This window comes from Mastigoproctus giganteus, chromosome 14, assembly GCF_048544385.1.
Source record: "Mastigoproctus giganteus isolate SK-2022 chromosome 14, ASM4854438v1, whole genome shotgun sequence".
Taxonomy (NCBI): domain Eukaryota; kingdom Metazoa; phylum Arthropoda; class Arachnida; order Uropygi; family Thelyphonidae; genus Mastigoproctus; species Mastigoproctus giganteus.
The window spans coordinates 82550968-82566535 of record NC_143588.1 but is presented as its reverse complement, the minus strand read 5'-3'; the positions used below and the strand labels follow the sequence as shown (position 1 = coordinate 82566535).

The following is a 15568-nucleotide window of genomic DNA, read 5'->3' as shown; positions in this document are numbered from 1 at the left end:
TGCGCATGGGTTCTGGGAACGCAAGTGGCTCGAAAGCTTGCGAATCAGTGCATCTAATAACATTATTAATAGAGATAGGGGTGTGCGTTTGCGTCCCTTTTTTTGAGACCGTTGTCCTCCGACAGGACGATCGATTCTGTATGACACGCTCTGGGGAATACCGATCATGTTCCTGTGGAACCACGTGTGTGAGTGCTGTGGGCCTGCTACTTAAGGATGTGCTGTACAATAGTAATACACTGTTGAGAAAGGAGGCGGTCGCTTCCGAAAGCTATGGTTACCGGTATTTTAGTATTTTAATACTTGAAGGATTTTAATTACAGCATTTTAAAATTCTTAGCGCTTATAATTCTTTGCACTTTTATTATTGTAAATAGACCAGTTTTTATTTATTTTACATGTGCGTATTTTATATTTTTATATTTTAAAATTACATATTATTTAATTGCATGGTTGGTGTTGAGTGTAGTTATTATGAATGTGAACTTTCCTAACCTCGTAGGCCTTTTTGAAGTTACGTAATTTATACTGTACAGTACATTCATTTATTTTTAATGATCACAATATGCGGTGTTATTCATATAACTTTTCAGTCCGTGTGAGGGCGAAATGTAGTATTTTCCGGCGGAAGAGCATTCGAAGCAAAAGTTCCGCAACATGGACACATGTGGTTTTTGGCTGTTTAATTTTTATTGCTCAAAATATGGTTTGTTATAATTGAATGTTGCATTTTTCTTTATATTTTAAAGAATTTCGCCGTTTTTAAACTCGAATTTAGAAATTAAAGTAATTGTTGAATGCACATCAGTTTTGAAAATCAATTTCTTAAAAATGGTTAGAAAGAAAATTGACAATCGTATTAGAATTTTGATTGAAAATGGTGTAGCCCTTAAACGTAGAAGTATGTTTGTTATAGTAGGTGACAAGGGCAGGGATCAGGTAAGTTACGTCTGCTTTTCTTGCCTATTTAGTAATGATTGCGGTTTAGAATGTTCAAGTCGGTTTCTCTTTCAAAAAAACAAAACAAAATTGGAATGTGATTGTTTCTCCTACCCACCCATGCAGATCCTTTCCTATTTTATCACCTATAGAACGTTCGGAAAGCCCTGTTATTCCTCCATCCCATTACCGCACAAAATTTATTTGTGGTAAATGTTATTTATTTGAATTTAATTGAGGTGCTTGCATATGTAATCTTATATCAGTTGTACGCTGCTCAAAGTTTAACCCACAACCAATTGATCAGTGACGCTTACCAGGGTGTTTATAGCAACTGAGAATATCGTGGGAGAATATCATGTGAAGTGGGATATTTTTATGCCTGTCGCAGAAGGGAGTTTCATTGGGACATTAGTGGGATTTGAGTGGAGCAATGGAGTGTTTATTAAAGCATTGCGTACTGTTTTTATTTTTTTATTATTTTCCAAAACATTTGCTTAGATTTAAGAACATTATCCAACATAAAATATATAGTTTTTGCAGTGCTGAGGAACATTCAGTAATATATATCCAAACTGGCCTGTACCAGATAAGAACTGAAGTAAAACACTGAACTGCATTTGCACCACCTGTAAACATATTCTTCTTTGCATTACATAAAACATGCAAAAATAAGTGAATGCACATAAACAGGGTAGACACTTCCAGGACATTTTTATGAATGAAAATTATATATTAAAAATTATATTTTTACAAATTAAAATAATAAAATTTAATTAAAAGCATTACTGCTTTTGATTAAATTTTATATTCGTTTTTAATGAAATTTTGTTGCATTTAAAATTGGGTTATACTTTAATTGGATAACCCAATTAATAATGTTATTAGTTGTTTAAGTTATTAAGTATTTAAGTTATTAATTATTTTAACTTATTAATTAAGCATATCCTGGTAAAACTATGAAATATGGCTAGATTGATTTTCAGCACAAGATAAAGTAGCACCATCCAAGAATATGGTATGATGTATAGTGGGAGAATATGTGTTTGAAACTGGTTATATTCATAGATGTATACTTTATTTTTATTTGGAGTATGGAGAATACAGTCCATATATATATATATACACACACACACACACACACACACACACACAGAACCAGCAGGGTACTGAAAAAATATTCTATTCCCCCCAAAGATTAAGGGAATGAGTTTTCTCCTGTAGCCAGTGGCTTAACAGCCCATAGTAATCAGATAGATCACCACAAACAGAACAATCTTCATGCATGAATGTATCTGTGTATCTTTCACTGACATAATTGCTTTGGAAACAGCTATTACAACATACAGGTCTTCATTTTCATAATGACAGATCACATCACCATCTTATCATGAAACTATATTGTTCTTCATTTTTTAATGAATTAAGCAATGTAGAAGTGATATGAAGCCTGTGAACATTTTCTGGAAGTTTTCCCTTTAGATTATGGATGTGGAAAACATGTTCTCTGTGATGCTATAAATTTACCATAATTCATAAATGAGGAACGTTTTTTTCTGTAGCAAGAAGAACCCACACCCCACTACATCTTATGATATGGACGTCATTTACTTGTTTGACTCATGTTTCTTTGAGGATCCTGTCAATCAAATAACTTACCTCAGTGTGTTAGGGAATGTTTAATGTTTCATGGTCCTTGGTATGGTTTTGTGACAGGACACTGGCTCATATTGTTGTCAGTGTGTATTCCTCAACAGAGTACTGTGAGACAAGTGAATTGGTTGTGTCAAACTTATACCCTGCTGCCCTTCACCGACTATCCTAAAGTCCATATCTGTCATTATATGACAATGCATTATGGACTTCATTAAACAGAAAGCATTGCAAAGATGTCACATAACTGAGGGACAGAAACAAGCTGCCCAAGATGTGTTGTGCCATCGCTTTGACACTGCTTTTTTCATCCCATACCACACATGGAAATGCATAATTTTGTATTAAGAAAATGGTACACACAGACACCCTGGATGAATAACTGTTGTTATCAATGTTTTCTTCACTTACATATATCATATAGCATTTCATCCTTTTCAGGATATCTCTTTGCAAGATGAAAAACTCGTTCATTTTTTATTTTTTAATTATGAGAAATAGTATTATTGGAAAAAAAAGCAAGTGCTATAATTTCATATTTTCTCAAAGTACTTTGTTCTGTAACACTTTTTTCTCTCAGTAAATCTAATTACAACATATACTTACATTGCCAACTCCCAAAGTTAATGCAAGTCATACAAAAAAAGATAAGTATAGACTCCCCTGCTCCTCCTGATTGATGAATTTGATCAGAATGGGTTCTTCCTTTTCAGTTTCTTCTCTGTTTCTTCTTGGAATTATGCATGAGCTTCTTCACCACTAAATCTTCAAATAGGCCTCTGGGGTTGGGAATATTCATACTCAAGTTATGCCGTCATACACCAACCGTATTAAAATTATGGTTTTGTACTGTTTAAAATATTGAAATGACTAGATAGAACAAATAAAGTTTAATCGAATAAAAGATTACAATGTATAAAATATAATATTAAACTGCAGGAAACTATTTACAATAAAAGCAATGAAATTAAAATACTAGATGATAAAAGGGCTAAAAATATACCGTAGCTTTCAAAGGCATCCGTCTCCTTTTTCAACAGTAAGGTTTTATCGTACAGCACATCCTTAAATATCAGCAGGCTCACGGCACTCAGCACGTGGTTCCACAGGAGCATGGGCAGTATTCTCCTCATGTGTACCGGAACCAGAAATGGCTCAGGAACGTGCCAGGAAGAACCATTCATCGCGTCTAAGGATCACCGCCTCAAAGAGGGGATGAATATGTATTCACCTGTTTCTATTAATAGTACTATTCCCGGAGGAACAGATCCGCAAGCTCTTGAGCCACTTGCGGTCCCAAAATCTATGCGCCCTGTCACCACTATTTCTATTCAGAAAACAGGAACAAGTAAGGGAACTTTACATAATCCTACTTTTTAAATGCTTGAATCACTAGCCAGGTGGGTAGGAGCAGAAGTGCATAGCACACGCTTCTTGATTAGACTGGGGTTGAGTCCGTGACCACCAAATACGGAGGATGCGTAAAGGTCAGGGAATGACCACTGCATATCCCCGGAGCAATATGGCCTTAGTTGCTAATGCTCCTAAAAACCAAATAACAACAATAACAACAGCTTGTGTCACTTAATTAACAAACAGCAGGCAAACACATGGAAAGCTTAATAGATTTTCACTAGTCTTGTTATATCAAATCAAGGTCAATTTTAAACAATTGAATTATATCAGTACTTGTTATTAATGTTACAAAATATGGGGGTGATTCAGAATTCATGTACTTAAATTGTAAGTATTAATTTATCATTGAGAACTTGATTCTAATTACTACTGTAGCAGCACCGACCATCCCTAGGTGTCTAACAGTTATTTGTTATTTTCTGTCACTTTAGCGTAACATGTATTTGTTTGAACCAGAGTGCAAGGGAAGGTATACATTGGTATACATCATATACCTTCTGCAGTTTTTGAGCAAATAGTATACAGCCATGCCTTTTGATTAATTACTGTTAGCATGGGTGTTTGACTTTTACATATGGTATACCCTCTGCTTTTTTTGATATACTTACTCTTTTTTTTTTTTTTTTTTTTTCACAATTGTAGTCCTGGTTCAAAGCCCTCATTGTTGGTTGCCATGTGCCTATGCATTGGCATAATGCTGAAGAGAGGCCTGCATTTGTTCCACTTATCCTAGTATCTGGCAAACTGATGCAGTTTGCATTTGTTTGTGACAGATCCATCTTGTTTTGCAGTTCCATAGCATATATAACACTCTTAAAGTTTCCATAGAGTTTAGCTGTAATAAATATGATCAAAATGCTACATGTGTTCTTTCCAATCTAACAAGAAAGTGCTGGTTTGTGCACATTTGGTGACATGCATTGATTAATTATTTGTCATACATGAATTGGTTAGCCTCACTTGTTAAACCCAGGTGACCAGCTTACAATTTTATGGGTGTAGATTAGATGTGGGTGGGTAGATTATGCTGATTCAGAATTCCATCATTGTGAACAGAATTCTAGTTAGAACCAGGATTGTAGGGTATCACAACTTGAACAAACAAAAGTTCAAGAGTGTGACCTCACCAAACAAGATGATGTCAAAGGTATTATCCATGTTGATTTCTTTAATAGAGCCATACAATTAATGTTGATTACTTCTGTGATCACTTAAAAACTCTCCAAAACCAATCCAGAGTAAGGAGTGACTTGGTTTTCTATCCAAAGTAGTTTTTTCCCATGACAGTGCTCATCCTTATGTGGCTAATCTTGCTGTTAATGCTGAAAAAAACTGGTGTGACTTTCATCAGTTTGTACTGAAAGAGCAGTTATGAGACAAGAAGTTCAAGTTTACAGCTGAAAAAAGTACAAGCCTAAAGCAGTGTAGACATTAACCAAATGATTTCTTTGAAACTGTAATACAAAATCCCCCAGAATACTGGAACATATGTAATGTGAAGGATTATATTTTGAAAAGTGATTGCTATTATTTTGTTTTGCTATACTACATGTAGAATTAATTTTAAAAAAATTCCCAGTTAAATTTGAATTTTCTCATATTCATGTAAAAAACACCAGCCTTTTGGGCATATCTCTTTACAGAAATACTCTGTTAACCATATTTGGAAATGAATTAAAGAAACAAAGAAATGTTATGATATATAATTTATGTGATATTTTAAAATGTAGATTTCGGGAAATGTATTATACTCTGTAATATTTGTATTTCTTACATCATTTATGGAAAAAGTTATTCTGATCATCTAATTGAAATAATTTTACAGATTGTGATCCTGCACCACATGCTCTGCAAAGCTACAATAAGAGCTCGGCCTTCTGTTTTGTGGTGTTACAAAAAGGAGTTGGGCTTTAGTACGTAAGTATTTTCTGTGATCACATAAAAAAAAATTTTTATAGTTGTAATGCACTTAATGAACTAGAACTTTATATGGTTAAATCCTCCATCACAACTTCTTTTATCCTCTTATCACTTCTTACATGTCATAACCTGTGACATGAGAGTATTATAATACCACAAATTGTCTTTTATTATTTTAATTGTTAAGCTAACTATCAGTTACAAAGTAATTGATACTTAACTTAGCAAATAAAATTACTTTGTAATTGATACTTAACTCCACATGAAGTTTTAGCTTAAATTGTGAGATTTATTAGATATTGACTGATATCTATTACACTTAATCTCTAAACAGTAAAAGCTGGTTCTGTACTCAACCACTCTGACAACCTTGCTTTAACAATGACATTTTAAAATCAACTTTGGAGTTTGTTATTAAGTCTTGAAAAAGGTGTTTGCTGTGCTCTATGAGGCCAGTGAGCGCCTTGATTTTTGGCTTACGATATCGAAGTACATACTATGCAGGAGGTGACATTTTTTTTCCAAGACTTGAAAATGAACTCTAAAGTTGAGTTTGAAATGTGGCCATCATTAGAGCAAGATGTCAGAGTGGCAGTATAGAACCTACTTCATTTGCTAATTAGACATTAAGTACACACACACACACACTGGCCAAAAAAATATGAACCTTTGTATTAAGACAGTCACAGACAGAAGAAATACAAATAGATGCAAAGAAAACTGACAGGGAGTGATGACATGTTGCCTCATTGAGTATAAAGACTGTACAGGCTATTCGACTACAGTAATCTGAAGCTGGAATGGGAAAAATGTGTTCTGTGTCAGACTTCGATAAAGGTCTCATTGTGGGTGCTACTTGTTTAACAGGAGCCATGATACAAGAAACTAAAGCCATAACTGGTTTTGCAGAAGCATCCATCTCAAAGGTTTTTAATGACTGGAAATCAAGTGGTTCTTCCACATCTCAAAAGCATAAATATGGCAGGAAACAATAATTCAAGAGCGAAGCTGTCATACTCTAAGGAGGACTGTATGGAAAAGTATGGACATCCAGTGTGCAGCAAATAACATCTGAATTCAATCAAGCCCAGAACTGCCCTATTTCACCTGTACCATGCACTGGAAATTGAAGAAATTTGGTATTGGCAGTTTCCTGCCTATTTGGAAACCACTTTTCATAGAGAAAAATATAAAAATCTGCTTGCATTGGTGCCAAGAATATCGTGATTGGACAGGGAAACAATGGAAGAAAGTCGTGGTCAGACGAATCATAATACACTTTGTTTTGCACTGATAGTAGGCACAGAGTGTGGCAAGAACTTCATGAAGCGATGAACCCTGCTTGCCTTGTTAAGACTACCCAAGTATCTGGAGATGGTATCATGATATGGAGAATGTTTTGTTGGCTGGGTCCGTTGATACTAGTGGACGGTTGAATGTCATCCAGGAAGTACCTGAATTTTGTATAAGATCTACTGCACCTTGCAATGTTACACTTTTATCCCAAAGGTGATGCTCACTTTGTGGATGACAATGCAATGGTGCATTGCCAGAATCATGCAAGAATGTTTGGAGAACATGACACAGATTTCCACTGTCTTCCCTAGCCCCCACATTCACCTGATCTCAATCCTTTTGAGAATGTGTAGGATATGCTGGAGAGAGCTATTCGACAATGAAGTCCTCTTCCTTCAACTTTGTCATAGCTACATGATATTTTGCTGTAAGAATGATTGCACTAAAACCATGTCATACCACACACTTGCTGTTATTCAAAACAAAGGTGGCCCAATTTCATACTGAATAAAGATAATACTTTGTGTTATTTTAGCCAACATGTTTAGTGAAAATTGCTCAGTATCCATTAAATCTCAAATTTTAAGATAAAACCTTATGTGGGGTTAAATGTCAATTACTTTGTCTTTTTGATTTAGTGATCTGGATTATTCATGTATGCCTTTCATCAACATATTAAATGCGAGGGCTTTTTAGTTATAACATGTTGTAAAAGTAAATAATTTTTATTTTAATTAATTGAAGTACTCATAAAGATATGAACATTTCAGTGATTTGCTTCTTCATTTTACAATAATGAAATCATTTTTGGATGTTCTGATATCTAAACTTTTGGGATAGTTGAATATAGTATAAATTTTATTATGCTGTTTCAATTAACTTTATGTACATTATAATTAAAGCATTTATTTCATCAGAAGCATAACTTGCTTGTTTATTAGTTATTTAATGAATTTAATTATTTTTGTTTGAAGATAATAAAGCACCCAAAACCTAAGTCGGTATTATTATGTTTGTTTCTGAATTGGAAATATGTATGTAATGCAGTAAAATGTTTCATGGTATTTTCTTACCACTTCTTCAGAAACTGCTGTCTTTGCAATATCACTATCACAAAAGATCACATCAGTCACAAGTTCTTATGACCACAGTGATTGATTACTTAGGCTTTGAGTGCTTTATTATCTTCAAACAACACAGTTTACCTACACGTGCTGCCTAAGGAATATCTTAATTATTATTATTTATTTAATGAATCAGTAAATTTAATTCCTTGCAATTGACTTATGTATTCATTTACCTATTTAACAGTATTCATACTGGTAAAATGATGCAAGAAAGCATCGGCCTTAAAAAAATCTGTTAATTGCATTTTTCTCATTCATATTTTTTATCTATTTCATTTGAATATTTATCTAGATCCCCTCTTTAAATTTATAAAGACTGCTGTGGCTACTGTTAATCTATAAGACACTTTTCTTTGTCCTACTAGCTGATTACTTGTGGATAAAGAAAAGTTTCTTATATCTATACTGCAGTTATCCTTTCTTATTTAGTTTTATGAAAGATACTTCCAAGTGTTTGATTTACTGAACTCGTATAAAGCTTTATCTCACTGAGATTATCACATAGGTGCCTGATATTTTCAGGCTGCAGAACAATACTAGTGGTTTATATCCATTTCATTTATAATATGTTCTGTGAAAAGTAAGTGGTAGAACATTTTTAAAAAATAATAGTGTATATGGAGAGTAAAGAGTAAAATATTCATATCAGCTGTTTGGCATAACTTTTCAACTTGTTACAGTGTGCATAACATTTAGAGTTAGATAATGGCTTAATTGATTAAATATGCTTATTTAAACTGAGAATACAAGTAGGATATGCATCTGCTCTATTTTTTAACTCACTCTTTTTCATTATAAACTGTTTTGTTCACCTAACTGTAGCCTATATTATCTCTCAAGAAAAATTTTTCCCCAGTTTCTCTCAAAAATTCAAGAAATCTGAAGCCTGCAGAAATAGCTTATTTAAATAGACTAAAAAATTATGAGGCAGAAATAGTGCCTGCAGGCTTGCCTACTTAAAGGTTAACAATTAAAGTAATTATATAATAATTGGTAGTAATTATATAATAATATATAACATAATCATGAACAGGCCTGTATTTATGCACAGGTAACACAAACAAATACATGTAGTACCAAATTTTGAATTCCCCAAATAATTCTTACATTCTTCATGAGCTTGCCTTAATAATTTAAGGCAGTGGTAGCATGAAGTGTGTTTTGGAATTGGAACTTGCATGTTTTTTAATTTTAACATCCTATGACCACATATATTATCATTTTACTGTTTCTTTGTTTTTTTTTTTTTTTTTTTTTTTTGTATCTATATTTTCATATATGCACACACACATGCATAGAATATAAATTTAAAATATGTAATTTATCATGTTTTGGTGAGAAACAGTGATTGTTTCTTTAATTTACTGTCAGTGTCAGAGCCAATCTTAAATTTGGCTCTGACTATGGACAGTAACCGATATGCCATGAACAGATATAAACAGTATGCATGCCAGTATGTCAGTCGCATTGAAGATCAGCTATGCTTTAGTACAGATTTTTGTGAAGTCTCTCATTAATTCCATATCTAACAGCCGATATGAATACTTTGCTTCAAAAAAAAAAGGGCGCCTCCGTAGCCAGATGGGCAGGAACAGCAGTGCGTAGCACACGCTTCTTGATTAGACCGGGGTTCCGGCCCATGACCACCAAATACGGAGGATGCAGAAAGGTCAGGGAATGACCACTGCATATCCCTGGAGCAATATGGCCTTAGTTGCTAATGCTCCTAAAAACCAAATAACAAACAAACAGCTTCAAAAAAAAAGGAACTCAAGTCATCTGTTCTACTATTCTCTCTCTCCCCACACATGGGCACCAGATTCAAAAGGAAGTTGTGATGATTTATTTAGTTTCAAAATTAGCATTGGCCACCAATAATTTAAATTGGTAGTGCAAAAAATATATTTTTTTTTTGTTAAAATATTGCTTTTCCACAGTTTTAAATCACATAGAGCTCTGCCTCTTCATTTAATTTCAAGCTTATCATATATTGAAATATAGCAAAGCTTAATAGTTCAGTATTCTTGAACTGTTTATCACATAATTTATATAAAGAAGGTGAAATAGAATTACTGCAATAATTAAAGACAAACACCAGCCAAGGAATTACAAATTAAAAATTTTTACTATAAAAATAAAATATAATGAAATACTGTGATACACTATCGTAAGACTAAAATATTACAATAAATTACGATAAAATGTTAAAAATATAGTTAAAAATATACTGAAGCAATAAAATTATCTAAAATAAACTGGATTAAAAGCGATAAAACCTGAAGCTTTGGAGATTGCTGTCTCCTTCTTCAACAGTATGTTGAAGAAGGAGTACTGCTGTCTTCATACTGTTGAAGAAGGAGACAGCAGTCTCTGAAAGCTTCAGGTTTTATCGCTTTTAATCCAGTTTATTTTAGATAATTTTATTGCTTTGGTATATTTTTAACGTTTTATCGTAGTTTATTTTATTGTAATTTATTGTAATATTTTAGTCTTCCGATAGTGTATCACAGTATATCATTATATTTTATTTCTGTATATTTTATTTTTATAGTAAAAATTTTTAATTTTTAATTGCTTGGCTGGTGTTTGTCTTTAATTATTGCAGTATGGAATTTCCCAGTCCCATAGGCCTGTTTGAAGAAATAGAATTAAACTACATTAATAATTAAAGTAGAGGCCAGAGGAAAACGAAATGCTCTCCCTCTTCCTATGGTTGTCATATATAAAAGTTACTAAACATAAACTACTAAGAAGGATAATAATGTAAGAAGTCAAGAGTCTAAAATGAGGGACTTTCGATTGAATCATCATCAGTCGACTAAATTGGAGTAAGAAGAGAAAGAGTTTATAAGGTAGTTTTAGTTCCTGTGATGCTTTGAGTTAAACGAGTGGTAATTCAAAATGTGTTAGGCTCCATATTGAAGAGAGGCTGGTTGGTAGTTAGCATTAGTAGAGGCATATGATGCAAGAAAGCAAGTTATGCAGCATCAGCCAAAAAAAAAAAAAAAACCTTCCACTTCACCCCTCCATTCGTTCGCAGGTAGTTGGTTGGTGGAAGTCTGTTCCACCAACCAACTACCTGCTGGCTAAAGGCAAATTTCTGCACATCTATCCTACATCTGTCTTTCCTCAATTTGAATTTATGCCCTCTCAGGTGATTATTCTGAGCAAGAGGAAGAATCCCATCAGCATTGAGCATGCTCAAACCATTCAAGGCTTTATACACCTCTATCAGATCACCTCGCCAGTGCCTAATCTGCAGACACTGTAATTTGCAAAACTTAAGCCTTTCTTCATAAGAGCAACCCTTTCTTCCATTCACTAATCTTGTTGCCCTTCTCTGTACTCATTTCAGCAGCTCTACATCCTTCTTGAAATGAGGCCTCCAGACCTGTATACAGTACTCAACGTGGGGCCTGACCATTGCCTTATACAAGGGAATAATCACCTCCTTATCCCTGCTAGAAATATTCCTGTATATCATTGACAAGACACCATGAGCTACTCTTGCAGCCCGTCTGCACTGCTCAGAGAACTTCATATCTGCCTGCACAATTACCCCCAGGTCCTTTTCATTCTCTATCACTGTCAGTGTAGTACCACAGAGTTGATACATTGCTCTGGGGTTGCTGTTTCCCATATGTAGTACTTTACATTTGTCAGTGTTAAACTTCATTTGCCACCTCTCAGCCCATCTGCTCAAACTTTCCAGATCCTGTTGCAGCAGCATAGCATCAGTAGTGTCTTTAACAACCCTGCCAACCTTTGTGTCGTCTGCAAACTTGGACATTAAGCTTGATATACCATCATCAATATTATTTATAAGTACAGAAAACAATAATGGACCCAACACTGAACCCTGAGGGACTCCACTAATAACATTAGTCCACGATCAGCAGTGTCCATTGATTACCACTCTGTCTTCTCCCCCCACTTCAACCACCCCTTTATACATAGCAGCAATTTGCCTCCAATGCCACACTGCACCAATTTGTGTAGCAGTCTTCCATTTGCAACAGTATCAAAAGCCTTTCTAAGATCGAAGTATATAATATCAAAGTTATTCCCTGCATCCAGTTCTTTTGTGACTGCATCAAATATATCCAATCAAATTGGTCAGGCAAGACCTCCGCTTAACAAAACCATGCTGTGTCCGAGCTATAACTGAAGTCTTGTCGAGATGATCCTGCAGTGCTTCTTTAACCAGTGCCTCCATTAATTTTCCTGGAATAGAAGTTAAACTCACAGGTCTATAATTACTTGTGTCAGCCTTTGATCCTCCTTTGTGAATTGGGGTCACATTTGCACATCTCCAGTCTATGGGTACCTCCCCTGAGTCCAAGGAAGCTCTCATAATTATGGCTAAGGGTTTGCTACCTCCTTTAATATAACTGGATAGATCCCATCCACCCCAGGTACCTTTCTTGTGTTTATCTTCAACGATTTCTCCTCCACTTTACTCTCAGTTATTACAAGATTATCTAGCTTACTGCTAGAGTTGAATACACCTCTGGCATTCCCCTCGCTGAATAACTCCTCATGCTACCTGAACAGGATCATCAACAGTTGAACCATCGATATCAAGTGGACCAATCTGATTCATCCCCTTCCTTCTAGAGTTTACATAAGTAAAGAACTCTTTTCTGTTTTTCTTTGCAGCCCTTGCCAAAGATGTCTCGTAATCTGCCTTCACCTGCCTAACCTCCTTTGTAACTTGGTTACAGATCAACTTATATCTATCAAAGGCTTCTGTGTCACGTGTTAATTTATATGTATCCCATGCATTTTTCTTCTCTGCTATATGTCTCATTAGTTCATCTGACATCCATTTAGGCCTGAACCTTGAACAATATTTCTTAGTTGGTGTGTAGTAGCTTCCAAGATAAGTTCTTTGAATGCTTCCCATTTTGAATTTGCTGTTGGTAACATCATCAATTGGTTCCACTGTATAGAATTTAAATACTGTCTCAGACCATTGTAATCGCCTTTACGAAAGCAATAACCCTTCCCTTTACCCCTGATGGTAGTTACCTCTTTGAGTAAATCCAACTTCAGCACACTGATCACTGCCACCTAGTGGTTCCGTTATCTGCAGATTCTTAATGCATGAAGAATCACTACTGATAACCAAATCAAGAGTATTACTCCCTCTAGTTACCTCCCAAACATGCTGATGTAGAAAACAATCATCCAATAAATCCACAAAAGCCTTGCTAGTGTGCGAGTGACCAACCCACAAATTCCAGTCAATATCTGGGAAATTAAAATCCCCCATTATAAGACTCTCTGATTTACTGGCCCATTCTGTTTCCCTGTACAGTTTCTTATTATACTCATCATAGTCATTAGGCCTATAGCACACTCCTACTCTCAGTTTTGATCTCCCAATGCTTATGTCACACCAAACTGACTCGACACTGCACTGTCCAGCAATGTCGAATGACTTCCTTGGATTTTATGTGTTTCTTAACTAATAGCATAACCTCTCCTCCCTTCCTATTCTGTCTATCCTTTCTGTAGACGTTGTACTCCCCAAATTCCAGTTCTGCATTCCTTACGTCTGTGTGACACCACGTCTCTGATAACAATATCCATCTTTGATGCTTTGAGCAATACCTCAAATTCATCAAATTTATTTACCAAACTCACGATTGAAATGCAGTGAGATACCTCACGATTGAAATGCAGTGATTCCATGACCATTATTGGCCTCGTGTTCCTCTGTCGAGATGGGGCATGATGGTCAGTCTATTTTATTTTAATTTATTTCAATTTTATTTTGTTATCGTTTGGTAGTTCCTTTAACCCTCTTTTGGTGATATTTCACGTTTTTCGGAACTGGCACCTCTCTGGGGGGTACCGCTAAATTAATAAATAATTGGCATTATCCTAAAGTTTGTATAGTTTTTGTTAATTGGATTTAAAGATCGAAATTATACAAGGGTTTCTGGGCTACTATTTATATCTATTCCTTTTTTCGATCGATTGTTTATTTGGGTCATTTTATGTTAATTTTCACTCTACAGTTTTTGCCATACTACTGGCTTATGTTTTATTTTATTTAATTTAAAATATTGGATATATATATATATATATATATATATATATATATAGAATCGTAATATTACTGCGTTTAAAATGTTAAAATACAATAACATAAAATATTGCATGTTAAATATGGAACGAATCGATTAATGCCATCGTGAGATAGAACATTACATCGAACGTTAGATATGCCATTATTAGATAAGTTATAGTGCAAGAACCCTCCATAGTTTGAAAATCGAGGCAGACTCCGGCCGACCGTACTCCCGGTAAAAATGAAAAAACATATATAATAGGTTAATTAATATAATATAATATAATATAATAAGCCTTACGTGGGAAAAGGTATTTTGCAAGGGACTTTTTTGAGGGCTAAACCCCTACAAAATATCCAACCCTAGTTAGGCTGAGCTATCAGTTTCTGTTGTCATCTGCCTGTATAACTAAGACCAAAAAGAGTCCATAATGATGGATAATAACATTAAAAGGAGAACTAAGTAAGCCAAATAAGTACTAGGCAAGCTAACCATTAAGGGGGTATGTCTAAACGGTAATTTATTAGTATACAGGCTGGATGACATTTAGCCCGACCGATAGCTGCGAAAACATAAGCACAACTGATTGCAGAATAAGGCTAAATTAGCTAACATAAGGAGAACGGAAAGCGGTATAGGTAAAGAAATAGTACCTCACTCCCCCTCGAATTACTCTAATAGTTCGTGAGGTATGAAAAAAGGCAAGAGGATAGATAAAAGTAAAAAGCGAAAGAAAAGCAAATAATCAATCATACTTCGGATATTACCGGGGGCGTAACTTCCCGACCCTAAAAGGTAGAGATTACTACCATACCAGAATCCCTACCTTTTAGGGTCGGGAAGTTACGCCCCCGGTAATATCCGAAGTATGATTGATTATTTGCTTTTCTTTTGCTTTTTACTTTTATCTATCCTCTTGCCTTTTTTCATACCTCACGAACTATTAGAGTAATTCGAGGGGGAGTGAGGTACTATTTCTTTACCTATACCTAATTTTAACTAATTTAGCCTTATTCTGCAATCAGTTGGTTCTCAGTTGTGCTTATGTTTTCGCAGCTATCGGTCGGGCTAAATGTCATTCAGCCTGTATACTAATAAATTACCATTTAGACATACCCCCTTAATGGTTAGCTTGCC

General features: G+C 34.8%; 1 protein-coding gene across 1 annotated transcript in view; it reads left to right on the top strand.

Annotated features, from left to right (window-relative positions):
- Positions 1–773: 773 nt before the first annotated feature.
- Positions 774–15568, top strand: part of l(1)G0020 (RNA cytidine acetyltransferase l(1)G0020) — a 219217-nt gene continuing 204422 nt past the window's right edge. Inside the window, exons 1-2 of the mRNA XM_090388438.1 lie at positions 774–939; positions 5834–5925. Coding sequence (XP_090244564.1) covers positions 832–939; positions 5834–5925 — 200 coding nt within the window. The 5' untranslated portion in view covers positions 774–831. The remainder of the gene's footprint in view (positions 940–5833; positions 5926–15568) is intronic.